The sequence below is a fragment of the Neopelma chrysocephalum genome, unplaced genomic scaffold, assembly GCF_003984885.1.
Source record: "Neopelma chrysocephalum unplaced genomic scaffold, ASM398488v2 Primary Assembly neopelma1_76, whole genome shotgun sequence".
In the NCBI taxonomy this organism is placed as follows: Eukaryota; Metazoa; Chordata; class Aves; order Passeriformes; family Pipridae; genus Neopelma; species Neopelma chrysocephalum.
In genome coordinates, this window is record NW_020897737.1 from 3,466,871 (window position 1) to 3,479,347 (window position 12,477).

Sequence of the window (12,477 nt, forward strand, 5' to 3'; positions counted from 1 at the left end):
CGTCCTCTGCCGGAGCCGGCACCGGGGCTGCCCATCGCCGGGGCGCGGCGGAGAGAAAGGGCGGGCGGGGGGCGGGCGGCCCGGAAGGGGCGGGCCGGGCGGGGCCGAGCGGCGGCGGCTCCGACACCGCCCCCCGACCGCCCCTCGCGGGCCGGGGCCGCCCCCCGGGACCCCCGCGCCGGGCTCTGCTGCTGCTCTTCGAGGCGCGTATGGGCCCCCACGTTCCCGGCTCCGGCAGAGGACGGAAAGCCCTGGTGCTTCCCGGGATATTGAGCTCCGAGTAGCCACTCGGCTGGAACGCCCCGTGATAAGCAGAGCCCTCCCGTGACACCGAGGGCCAACCGTGTCCTGGGGGGCATCGGCACAGCATCGCCAGCCGGTCGAGGGAGGGGATTGTCCCCGCTCTGCTCTGCACTGGGGCGGCCTCACCTTGAATACTGTGTGCAGTACTGAGCTATTAGAGAGCGGCCAAAGGAGGGCAACAAAAATGGTGAAAGGTCTAGAGGGGAAACCGTTTGAGGAGTGGCTGAGATCACTTGTCTTATTCAGCCTGGACGAAACCTCCTCATGGTCCTCAACTTCCTCGTGAGGGGAAGAGGAGGGTCAGGCGCTGATCTGTTCTCTGTGGTGACCAGTGACAGGACCCGACGGAATGGCCTGAACTTGTGTCAGGAGAGGTTTGAGTTGGATATTAGAAAAAGGTTCTTCCTCCAGAGGGTGTTTGGGCACCGGAACAGGCTCCCCAGGGAAGTGATCACAGCACCAAGCCTGACAGAGTTCAAGGAGAATTTGGACAATGCTCTCAGGCACATGGTGTGACTCTTGGGGATGGTCCTGTGCAGGGCTAACAGTTGGACTCGATGATCCTTGTGGGTCCATTCCAATTCAGAATATTCTGTATTTCTGTGACACTTCCCACCATCCCTCTAGCCCAGGGAGTGGCTGCTGGCTCCTGCATGGGGCCGGGTGTGGCCGGAGCAGCGCAGGCCCAAAGTGCTGGTGGTTGCCGGGGACACACCTTGGTCCCGGCCCTTTTGCTGGTCTTGGTTGTACCATAGTTGGTCAGGCAGGAAAGGCTGGACCAAAGCTTCCCTGAGGCTGGATGGGCTCAGCTCCACAGCTGAACCCATCTCAGGTGAGGTGACCATGGCCCTCTTGTCCCATGCTGTGAGGGTCATGAGAGTGTAGGTGGTGAGCTCTAGGTGGTGCTCACCGAGGATCTTAGCAAGTTCCTGGAGATCCTGTCAGAGCGTGCACTGCAGGATGGCAGCGCTCTCCTTCCCTGCGAGATGGGATTCATTCCCTCGATTGCCAGTCCTGATAGCCAGCAGGCCCAACAGGTTTGGCGTGAGTTTTTTCTTCAGGAGCTGTAAACAGCAGGGTCACACACTGACACAAACTGAAGTCCTTTCGAAACAGAGTATCTTTTTATGGCAGAAAAACACCCAGAAATAGATTAAAGATCACGCGAACTGATGCTATCTAGATTACACTGGCATTCAAGGCTGTTGGTCAAGGATCATGAATACTACTTTGGTGCATTGTCAGATCAGCTCATTAATATAAATTCGATTCAGCTCAGGTGCAGGCACACACTTTTGGTTTAGCCCAAGCACAGAACTGATGTTGGTTTTACATTTTTACAGTAGCTACAGGAAGATGGGTGATACCTGATATGGTATCATTACAGGGCCTAGGCAGGCGATATCTGATCTGGTGTAAAGTTAGCCTGTCAACATTTTTTTTAAACAAATTAATTTAAGCCCAAAAAAGAGGCAGAGTCAGCACTCTGTTTTACACAGCCTTGACATTTTTGATCCAGCTCAGAGTCATAGTGCTACATTTACTCTGTCATCAAACCATGGCATAATAGGGTGAAGTTATATTCACTGGATAGAAAGTGGAGAGGAAGGGCTGCTTACTCTTGGCATCATAATTAGTCCTCTTCAAAGGGATGGTCTCAGTTTCCTTACATTCTCAATACCAGTGTGGACTGCCGATTTTGGCTATCCTTTGGACTTTTAGCTGCTGACATCTTCCTCCCTCCTTTTGTAGGACTGATCTTTTAGCAGAGCATTATCTTCAGTTCTCTGTCTTCTCAACCCTGGCCTTGTTGCTATAAGGGGGACTAAAGGATCACTCATCACAGCCATCAGTCTGGTTGCTGTCTTAGCAGGATCCTGCTCGGTTCTTTGTAGACTAGCTCAAACACAAGGAACCCCACACAATTTCTGTATAAAATAATTTCCTGCATTCACCAAAACACTTCGAAATTCTCTTAGGAAAAACATATAGAAGTATAGGATTATTTTTAAATTTAGTTGTAGTGTTTTTCCAATTAAAAGGGACTGCAAAAGACTTACTGAACTTTAGGGCATAGACATACAGTGTCAAGCTGCACTAAACAACACTTGCTTCCTCTTTGCCATGTTGGCATTTTTGTTATTAGACACTTGGGATGAGAACTGGGCTCAGTGAGCTTTAGATAGAGACAGTGAGACTGAAGCAGACATGCTGTTAATCTGCACTTTCCCAAAGAAACCTGGTCCAGCCTGGGAGGCTCAGCCACATAATGTGCAGTACCAGTTTGGCACAGCTCTCACAATACGTGGGATAATCACTGTATAGGCAGCCACACTTTCATTCTCAAGATTCAGAAAGTCAAACTAACAGTAAAAAAAGTTTGGTTTTATTACCTACTTCAGCTGGAGTAGTGGTTTGCCTGATCTCTGCACATGGGGGGCTACTGCTGCCCTGAAACTTGAAGCAAAAATTGGTCCAAAGCACGAAGTACAGACAACCAGCCTCTTTGTATATAGGATAAACTTCTGCATTACATAAATGAAGAATTATCAAATTTCATTATTGACCTCTGTACTTGAAGTTGCCTCAGATGGTCTTGATCCAACATACATTTATTCTGATGGATAGCAGGATGGATACTATCCTGATGGATATTAAGGACACAAGGATCTCAGTGGTTGGGACCATGTAGTCTAAGAAAACAACTTAAGTACACTCTACAAGTGAAATTAATATTCAAATCAGTGCCTGTTAGTAGCTCCACAGCATCATTATTCCCCATCTCCAAATTGTGAAGGCTATTCTATTGCACAAGACTTGGCAATTACTGCTTATTAAGACTAATTATTTTAGTCTATTTCCATGTTTTATTTCTAATTAAGTGTCATTAGAATAGAGAATCACTTTCATATTCCTTTAATGTTTAATTTAGTAAACATTCCCTTTGGAAAGAGCATGGCTGTGGTTTGCATGCTAAATACTTGGAAATGATGAATGGAAGTTACCTAAAATTCAAAGGCAGGAACTAGCCCTTGACAGCAGACAGATCCTGCGTATCTGTTCTTTCAAGGAGGCATTTCATTTTCCACATAAAATGTTACTGTTGGCACTGAACTTTGCTGAACAGTATTATGCTAATCTAAAAAAAAAAAGTGGAAATAAAACACTTCCTTGATTGCTGGCAAGGTCAGGCACAGAGCAAGCAGAGCAAGGGAGCCCGAGCTGTGCTGGGGAGCATTGCCTGGGCTTTCCTGCACTGCCAGGGCTGACCACCACAGCAGCTGCCACTCAGCACCTGCTCTCCACTGAGGTGCACCAGATAAATTAAATTAAAAGTTTTTTGTAAAGAGTGGGTGAGCTTGGTTATCATACACAGTTTGTTTTGTTGTCTGGAGACAGAGCCTGTAGATGGTGACAGTAAAAGGGAAGAAGCATGTTGGAGCGGTGAGAGAGGGTCTGATGGAGTCAAAACACTCAGGGGCATGATCCACCATCAAGGACTGCAGTTCAAGGATAATCATGGTTTTACCAAACAACCTCTCATAATATCTAAAGGGAAATGTCTCTTTTGTACTTCACTGTCTTGTTATGCCTCCTGATAAGATTTGCATGGCTTCATAAACTTGAAACTCTGCTTTTGGAGGAGTTTCACTTTTATGCTTTCTTCTTCTGCCCCTCACCCACCACTATCCCTTAGTGCAATCAGGCATTTTTTTATTAAACTACTTTCACCAAACCACAAAGTGTGTCTCCTGTCTTGAAATGAGAGCAAGCTGCCTAATTCTTTGCAGGCATGCTACTCATTTGCTTCTAATAATAATAATAATAAAAAAAATAAAATATTTCTGTTGTTCAGTGGAACAGAATTAGCTAAACCTCCAAGTCCCCAGCAAAGGAGCATCAGCTCTTATTTTACAGAAAATGAGATATTGGTATTTAGGTCAGTTCCTGAGGTCACTTGTCAAAGTAACTTCAAATCTGTAATACCTTATCCAGACAAGGCAAGAATTTGTTACAGAATAAAGCAAAAACCCCAAATTCAGTTTTAAGAACTTAAACAGCTTTCTGGGAAACTGTGATATTTTTTCAGTCTAGGCTCAAAGCAACAGATAATGACTCTCTCCTTAACTGAGGAAATAAGTCCTACATTATTTAGTCTTGAAACTTAAGGAAAGCTGAAAAGTAATTGTTTAATTAAAACCCAAAGGAATGTGAGAGGATGACTGACTGCATGACTTGGCTCTGATAGTATCACCAACTTACTCTTCAAAGAGAGCCTGTAGCAGGCCTGGGTTCTCATGACGTAAGGATGCCCGAATGTTTTATTTATAAGGTTATCGTGGCTTTCCTGTAACATGTGAAAATGCGCCATTGCTGGGAGGCGTACAGCCCGGGTAAACTTGGTAGGATTTTGGCAAAATACCAGTGAAAACAATCTCAGTGTATGAATTAACACCAACGTGTTGCATAAATACAGTAACAGGATTTTAAAAGCAAAGGCTTTGAGCTTATCACCCAAGGGGCTACACCAGATGAATTTAAGGAGGAAGGCAGGGGCACAAAAAGGCTGCAGTTTTTTGCCTGTGCAAGAGCCAGTTCTTGGAAAGATGACAGCAGGAGAAATCACAGTGAAACAGCAGGATGAGAAGTCTGAGGAGAGATAAAATTTCAAAATGTCCAGCTCGAGACATTGTGGGCATGACTGATACTGATTTGCCTCAGGGACTTTAGTAGTAAATATGTGGTAGTAAATACATGCAAAGTATCTTAGCATTCTTCAGTGACTGTGACCTTCACCCATTCCTCAGCTCATTTATTTGCTAAATCCACCAGCAGTTTCATTTGCTACAGGACACTTTCTGCCCTGAAAACTAACACTGGCCCAAGATCATCAGCACAAATTAACCTTGTAAAAATGTAGGTTAGAGATACAAACGTTGCTTGCCAAAAGGGAAGAACTTCTGACCCGGTGTTCAGCTGGGGAAGTTTTGGCCATGTCTGACCAGGATTATATTCATTGCCTGTGCCAGCAGGACTTCACTGCTGTCCCCAACACACTACTGCACATATTCAGTATCCATAAGACTCCTCGGAGTTCCTGTTCCTCTGCCTTGAGTGGTGTGGACAGTCTGTGTCCAGACGCTGAGAGAACAAACCCATTCCAGCAGGCAACCACCAGAATCTGTATTCTCTTGGATTTGTGTATCTGAACTGATGAGAGGTTTAAGAAAAAACAAGAGGACTGAGTGAAAACTGTTCTCAGATTGAGACCTCCCTCCAGGAAAATTAGGACCAACTCCATAGAATTTATTGCTATAAACCCCCACACTTCTGCATATTTAAGGTGCTAATAATATTTCAGACAATGCTGCTATATGTATTTTAAAAGAGAGAAGTTACTCTGAAAAGGGATGTGTGAGCATGTTAATATAGTGTAACAGATATTGTCCGGATCCTGCTTACTGTGCTGCTCACATACTGAATTTGGTGAGAGAGGCTGTTATTTCTAGGAAAAAAAAAAAAAGGAGGAAATACTGACAGAGTAAGTTCCCCAGTTCTGAACATCTCTCAAACCCATTAATTTTTTTCTCCAGTTACACAATTTTAGGTTCTTGGGTGTCAGAGACTGAAATGGTTAATGATTTATGCATTCCAGGAGTTTGCAGGCTTTTGACTTTTACCTTACATCTCTGATGGGCAGTTGGGCCCATCCCCCCCTACCAATCTTGAAAGGCGGGAACCAGGCCAGACTCAGAAGCTCTGCGCAGGCCCAGAGAGAGGTTGGAGGCTCGAGACATGGCCTGTGACACTGACCATGGGTAACTTCTTGGAGTGTGGGGGCTTCCCTCCTTCACCCCCAGCAAATCAAGGCCACCACTTCAGCTGACGGACATGGAAGCGGCAACTGCCAGGTGTCATCGCTGGACCCCGTGGGCGGTGACTATATGCATTTCTCCCCTTCATATTTTCTTTCCCTTACTCTCCCTTATCCTTACCCTGTCTTTCCTTTCTCTCCCTTATGTGTTCCCCCCCCCAAAGGTTATCTTTATGTTGCATCGTTATATGACAACACCCAAAACGCTGGCTTACCTGATGATGCAAAATTGTTAAAATAAATTTTGGCAATATATGTTTTCAGACACCGATTATCTAGTGTCGTTTCGCTTTAATCCACCCCAAGGGAAGTATTGATAAAAACCTGAGTTACCCCCCTCCCCTTCTCCCGGGGCGGGTCGTAACATTGGGTCCATTCCTGTACCATGTCAATCACCTACAATTGCAATTGACTTCAACTTATTCCTTTTAGGCACAGCAAGATCTAAGTGATAATGCAAAGCTGCTGGTTTGAGCTATTTATGTAACTATTTTAAAAACTTATTCTTAGAGCAAGGACTTCATAGAACAAGCAGCACATTGCTTACCTTTTCCTTCTATTCATTGGATCTCTCCTGCCTCATAGCTGTTTTTTCTCTGGAAATCATTAAGGCTTGATTTCAGCAGGGATACACATCTATTTTTGCAAAGCTCCCAAGTGAACATGACACACTACCTTCCAGAGCATTTATTTTGAGCCTGAAAATTGCAGGCCTCTGGTAATCATCAAACCCGCTAGTTTAAAGACATTACTACCTCAGCCTTGAATTGTTAGAAATGCTATAAAACTTACACAAGTTGGAGAACAAACAAGGCAACTGGGAAGAAAACAAGCATCTAAAATTATTCCAGTGGTCAGGAAACCATTTTCTTATACTTCATGTAATTATTTTAAAAGCTTAAACATCCTCTTAGTGTTTCTGCCTGCGGTTTTAAGGGCTTTTACACTTCACACGTTGCTTCAACAGACACGTTAAATTGGCTGACAGTGAACAGCATCACCTACTCTTCATCTGTAGGAGATCATAAGGCTAAGATAAATGATTGGCTAAAAAACTGGGGAAGAGATAAACTTTGTGCCTCACTGTGTTCTGGACTGGTATTATTGCCACTAACAGCAATAACAAAAATGCATCTGAATATTTTAAGTTTTCTGTTATTTTGAAGTGTATGTATTCTGAACAGATTGAATGAATTTCAAACCTCTTTTTCTTACAATGAAGAAGAAAATCCAGAGAAAATTGCATTCAGTCCTCACATACATTGTATTTTCCAGATTTCAGCACAGTTGGCCCAGCAGTGATACACTTTTCAGAGTTTAATATTGATACTGAAAACCAACATTCCCAAAAGTCAGGTAACTGCCAATTAGATATATTTGTGCACATACATACACAGAGGCAGTGTAGGTGAACCACCACTCTCCATGCTGTTTTTGGAGGCAACCAACAGCTTGAACAACATTGCCCTGAAATGAAAGCAAACTAAGAGACTTTTTCAGTTTCTGCCTTGTTCTTTAATAGGAAGGGAGAGGGGAGGAGTAAGGAAGAAGTCCCACAGGTCACTAAAGCAGGAGAAGGAGCAGCCTATCCCTGCTGATTCATTTGTGCTGCTTACAGGAGTAAGGATATGCAGGATACAGACCAGGCTTAGAGCAAACAAGATACAAACCTCACAGAGAAATTACTCTTCAGTTCTTAAATATTGATCTATTTACATTTTAATACAGGGGAGGGGCCACAGTTTAAACCTTTATGGGAAGGATATCTCCTTCTAGGGTTTTCAGGCTGCTGTGCAGCACTGAAGCCCAGAGGTGTCCTGGGACCCCAGGCTTCTCTGACCTGGGAAGATCTCCATCCTGGCAGCCAGAGCAGCAGTCTCTGCTATTTCTGTGGCTTTCTCCACAGAATTGTAGCATTTGTACAATTACAAAAGAGGATGATTCCCTCCCTTTTAGCCCTTCATCACTAGATGAAAATGCAGCCTGCGCATCCAGATCCAACCCTCACTGATGCAATTCTGTTTTGGAATTCATTCGCTGGGAAGACAGAGGTCTGCTCAGGGCCTTTGCTGGGGCCCAAGACAAGCTTTGGGTGTCATTTCCCAGGGCAACAGCATGGAAAGTGCTGAACCTAGTCAGAGAGCTACTGTGATGCCCAATTACCACGCAGGTATTATTTATTTATGTATTAGAAATTTACTAATAGCTACATAAAACAAATCTGCAGAAGGACAGTAGCAGTGTCTGATTCTTCTTTGTGTTTACAATTTGGGTTATCACATCACTTTACTATAAGAGTAAACTAAAAAAAATAATCCATTCAACCATTTATAAAAAAGCCACTCAAGGATCAACACTCAACTCTTCTTCTTACTACTGATAGCTTGATTCTCAAGTGCTTTACAGGAGAAAAGGTCTACCAAGGACCTATGTGAGTCAGTAGTGATCCTCCACCACAGTTTCAAGACCACTGACTAATTAAAAATAAGGCTCATTGCACAGTTTTGAATCACAGCAGCAAACACCAGTATGGTACTGGTATGAAAAGGCTGTATCACCAAAAGCAAAAAGAAGTGATTTAACCCCTCAGCTAACAGTACTCACTCCAGATATTCAGACAAATTTATAAAGTTACATTTGAAAGCAAATATAAATGTGAATATGCAATGTTTTTCTTCACAAATACTCATTTATCTTGCTTCCTTCAATCTAGTAAATAATTGAGGGAACAAATAACATGAACGATTCAAGAGGCAATACAAATGAGATGAACTGTCACCACAGAAAGTATTAATATACTTCATAATAAAAGTAGATCCTCTCATTTTCAATTTTGACTGAAGTGATGATTTAAACAAAATATATTTTAAAATTTCTCCCCAGCATTTCAATAAAAAACTAAGAGCAGCTCCAGGCCTGGCCTCTTTCTAAGCAGCAGTGTGTGCATGTAGCTTGAAAAGAAATTCAGCATTTATGTCACGAATGCTCTTACAGAACAGCTCTTGCACACTAAACAGAACAGTGTCTAATGGACACAGCTCCCAAGTTTTCTTTTCCTTATTTTCTTTGCCTGAGGGTAGAGGTTGGGGCTGTAAACTGGCCTGTATACTGTCACTAGCACCCTGGATGCCACGATTTGGAAGCCCTCACCTTAAGGCTCTTCTGCCACCAGCCTCCATTTCCTTGGTGTATTGGCAAGATCTCAGAAAGAAAATGAGTATATGGCAATGGGAACGATGGTGAAATATTTGGAGGTTCCGACTACTACTCCTTCATTCAGTATTCCACTCTCCTTCAGAAAACACCTCAGAACAAATTAACATATATGTGTTTTTAAACGAGTCATATTTTGCTGGGAATAAAAAGCACTAAGAAACAACTCAGATTCATAAATGAAAATGTATTTCACCTTTATACATGCTATACAGGTCATGCAAATACAGAAATCTACAGGTTATACAATGACACCATAATAAAATATAATATGACATTTGTCAAACACAATGTATTACAGCAAAACAAACTGCTTCCGTTTGTTTATTATTTAGGAAATAGATGAAGGACTAATTTGGAAGACACAGTACCATGCTACAGCTTACTGCACAGTCGAAAGAAAGTATTTCTTTGAGTACACTAACATAAATAAAGCTGGGTTGTTGTAGGTATGATTTATTTATGCATTGCACATAATGTCACTGGTTACCTTCCCGTTGCTGACTTTAAAGAACACAAAAATGGTGCTACAACTGAGCTCAATCTACACGGTGAACTCCCTTATGTGTGGAAACAAAACCCAAAAACAAACAAACAAAATAAAATAAAAAACCCCACCCCCCCAAGTTTTCACTTCTTTTGTGTTAGTGTCCAAAGAGAGTTGTATTTAAAATTCATTCTTATAAGGAACTGGACAAAAATGTCCTTAAAGCAGCACCTGATCTAGCATAAAGGTTCACCAACAGAAATAAAGTTAACATTGTATGGCACATGATGTCCAGACCTCGTACATCCTGATGTGAACTGTTCCATACAGAATGTTAAGGGCCCCCAGTGTTTCTGCTGCAACATTCACATATTGTTTTGCTGCTGACTAAATCTGATTTTGTTGAGTCTACAGAAGACAAAATACTTCTCTGTGTGATCGAAAGCCTGCTGGTATCAATCAAGTGTCTGCATCTTAAAAAGTTAACATATTATCTCACCCTCCTGACCATCACTTGGATCTACTACAGCTATACTACATATATATTAAGGGATTACACCAGGCATTTTGCCTACTTTGCTTACAGGTGTTACACAAACATGTTTTTAAACACACAGTTGATAGTTGCTCCCGGACTAATTAATATTAACCAGTAAGTGCCACTAGTGACTAAAAGTGTCAATGTAACCGTAACGGGATAGTTCCCACACTCCACAGTCAATAAGAAGGCTCTTTTGATTCCAGCAGTTGTATGTTTTTCAAGCCTCTTCAGTTATAGTTTTGCATTATACACCTCATAAAAGTTGCCAATAATTCCTTATTAAAGACAAAAAAAGATAGGCACAAAACTAAAGTACAGTATATTGTTTCAATGCACTGTGGGCAAACCCCATCATTATTTACAAGAAAAAGATGTCTAAATGGATGTATGGTAAAGTTTAGGGAAGAATTATTTCAAAATAAAATGCACAGGTAAAAATCACAGTGAAGTGTTGAGATGAATTTTAAATTAAAAAGTGCTTTATTAGCAGCTAAAGCTCAAATTCTAATGCACACTCATCTTCCCTGAAACCATCAAGGCTCTAGATCATTGGTTTTACCAAAAGCAGCCAGTTATTCAACATATTTATTTCCCTGGGAAGACAAGTTATATTCAGCTATGATTATTTGGAATCCAGTGTTCAAGGACTGCAGAAAGCTTTTTCAAGTGACAAGCTCATATTTTACTGCCAGTAGCATCACAGGGATATATATCCTCCACAAATTGTTACTGCTGTCAATTAAAAAGAGAGAGAAGAATATCAAGTCAGCCACACCAGTTAGATGACCTCAGTTTTGTAATTTAGAATATACTCTTTCAAGAAGACCAACTGTGGCATTGTACTTTGAAACTGTCACTGAAGCCTGCTGTGATTTTATACTATGCTAGCTTTTCAGGACATGTGATTCTACACTGTGCTGCAAGTATTTACAGCAGCCGAACGGAGTAAGCAGCAACAATAACTACCATTTCCTAGACTGACCCCACTTTTAACTGTTTTCTTCATGCAAACAGGCTCCAAAGATATATAGGAAAGGTATTGTATTAATGAAGAAAAAAACAACCCTTCTCATTATATTCTGAATGCATAAAGGAAATGCTTCCATTTACCTGGTACTTGTGGTTGCTATGATACAGTCAGTTTGCATAGGATGCCAATTTGCAAATAGGAAAGATTATGCTGAATTTAAAGATCTAGGAGACCAGCTTTCTTCCTCTATCCACACTGCTGTGTACAACTGCTCAATGTTTCTGGGAAGCTAGTAAGAAATCACAGCAATTTATCATATCTAAGATGTTTATCACAATACTGTACCTGTATCTGTTCTGCTGAAAAGCGAGGCTGTCAACAGATAGAATTAAGTGTATTTTCCTGTCCTGGACTGTTAAATCCCTCAATCAAGTTTTTGTTACAGTCATCTAGGCTAATGGTATCACTGGACGTCTTGGAGTAGGTAGCTTGTCCTGTGAAATCCAAGAGGTCTTCAAGAGCCTTGGCATTACTTGTCCCATTTTGGTCCAAAGAAACACCTGGCATAAGTTCATTCATGGGTGAATATTCGGGAATAGAGATAAGTTCTTCTTTTGAAACCGGGCTATACGAAAGATAAACAAAAGGAAGATACAGAATAAGAGGTGGGTAACTTTTCATTAGGTAACAATCAAATTAAACTTCTGACAGTTCAAAAACTTATTTTAAAGGCCAGCTGCAGCAAGACTCTACCTAGAATACATCCTAATCCAAAGAAAAAGACATTGGTCTGTTCAGGATGGAAGGTCATACCTAATATATATCCCTTAAAGATTAAGGTTTGTGGTAGTTGTGTGATGTGAGCACTCATCTCCTAAACCCACATTTGTGATAGTTTACCAGTCACTCACTGTTTCAATCCCTGCACCATTCCCTTACCTAAATGTTTATTACACCTTTCAAATTACTGTCCTGACCCTGCAACATTTGCTTAAAGCGCTCACATTTCACAACTTAAATAAAAAGTTATTTCTTAAGACCTTATGATATACTTCAGACATAGAAATCCCATAATTAAATTTAAGAAA

At 41.9% G+C, this 12,477-nt stretch overlaps 2 protein-coding genes across 5 annotated transcripts in view; both read right to left on the reverse strand.

The window, feature by feature from the left end:
* Positions 1-526, reverse strand: part of BCLAF3 (BCLAF1 and THRAP3 family member 3) — a 33,281-nt gene extending 32,755 nt beyond the window's left edge. The window contains exon 1 of the mRNA XM_027689203.1: positions 430-526. The gene's annotated coding sequence lies outside the window, so the exon portion shown is untranslated. The remainder of the gene's footprint in view (positions 1-429) is intronic.
* A 9,032-nt stretch (positions 527-9,558) lies between these two features.
* The window catches only part of MAP7D2 (MAP7 domain containing 2), a 37,324-nt gene continuing 34,405 nt past the window's right edge, over positions 9,559-12,477 (reverse strand). For all 4 annotated transcript variants that reach the window (XM_027689196.1, XM_027689195.1, XM_027689194.1 and 1 more), the window contains 2 exons: positions 11,735-12,014; positions 9,559-11,151 (listed from right to left, as the gene is read on the reverse strand). In XM_027689196.1, the coding sequence (XP_027544997.1) occupies positions 11,765-12,014 (250 nt within the window). In that variant the 3' untranslated portion in view covers positions 9,559-11,151; positions 11,735-11,764. The remainder of the gene's footprint in view (positions 11,152-11,734; positions 12,015-12,477) is intronic.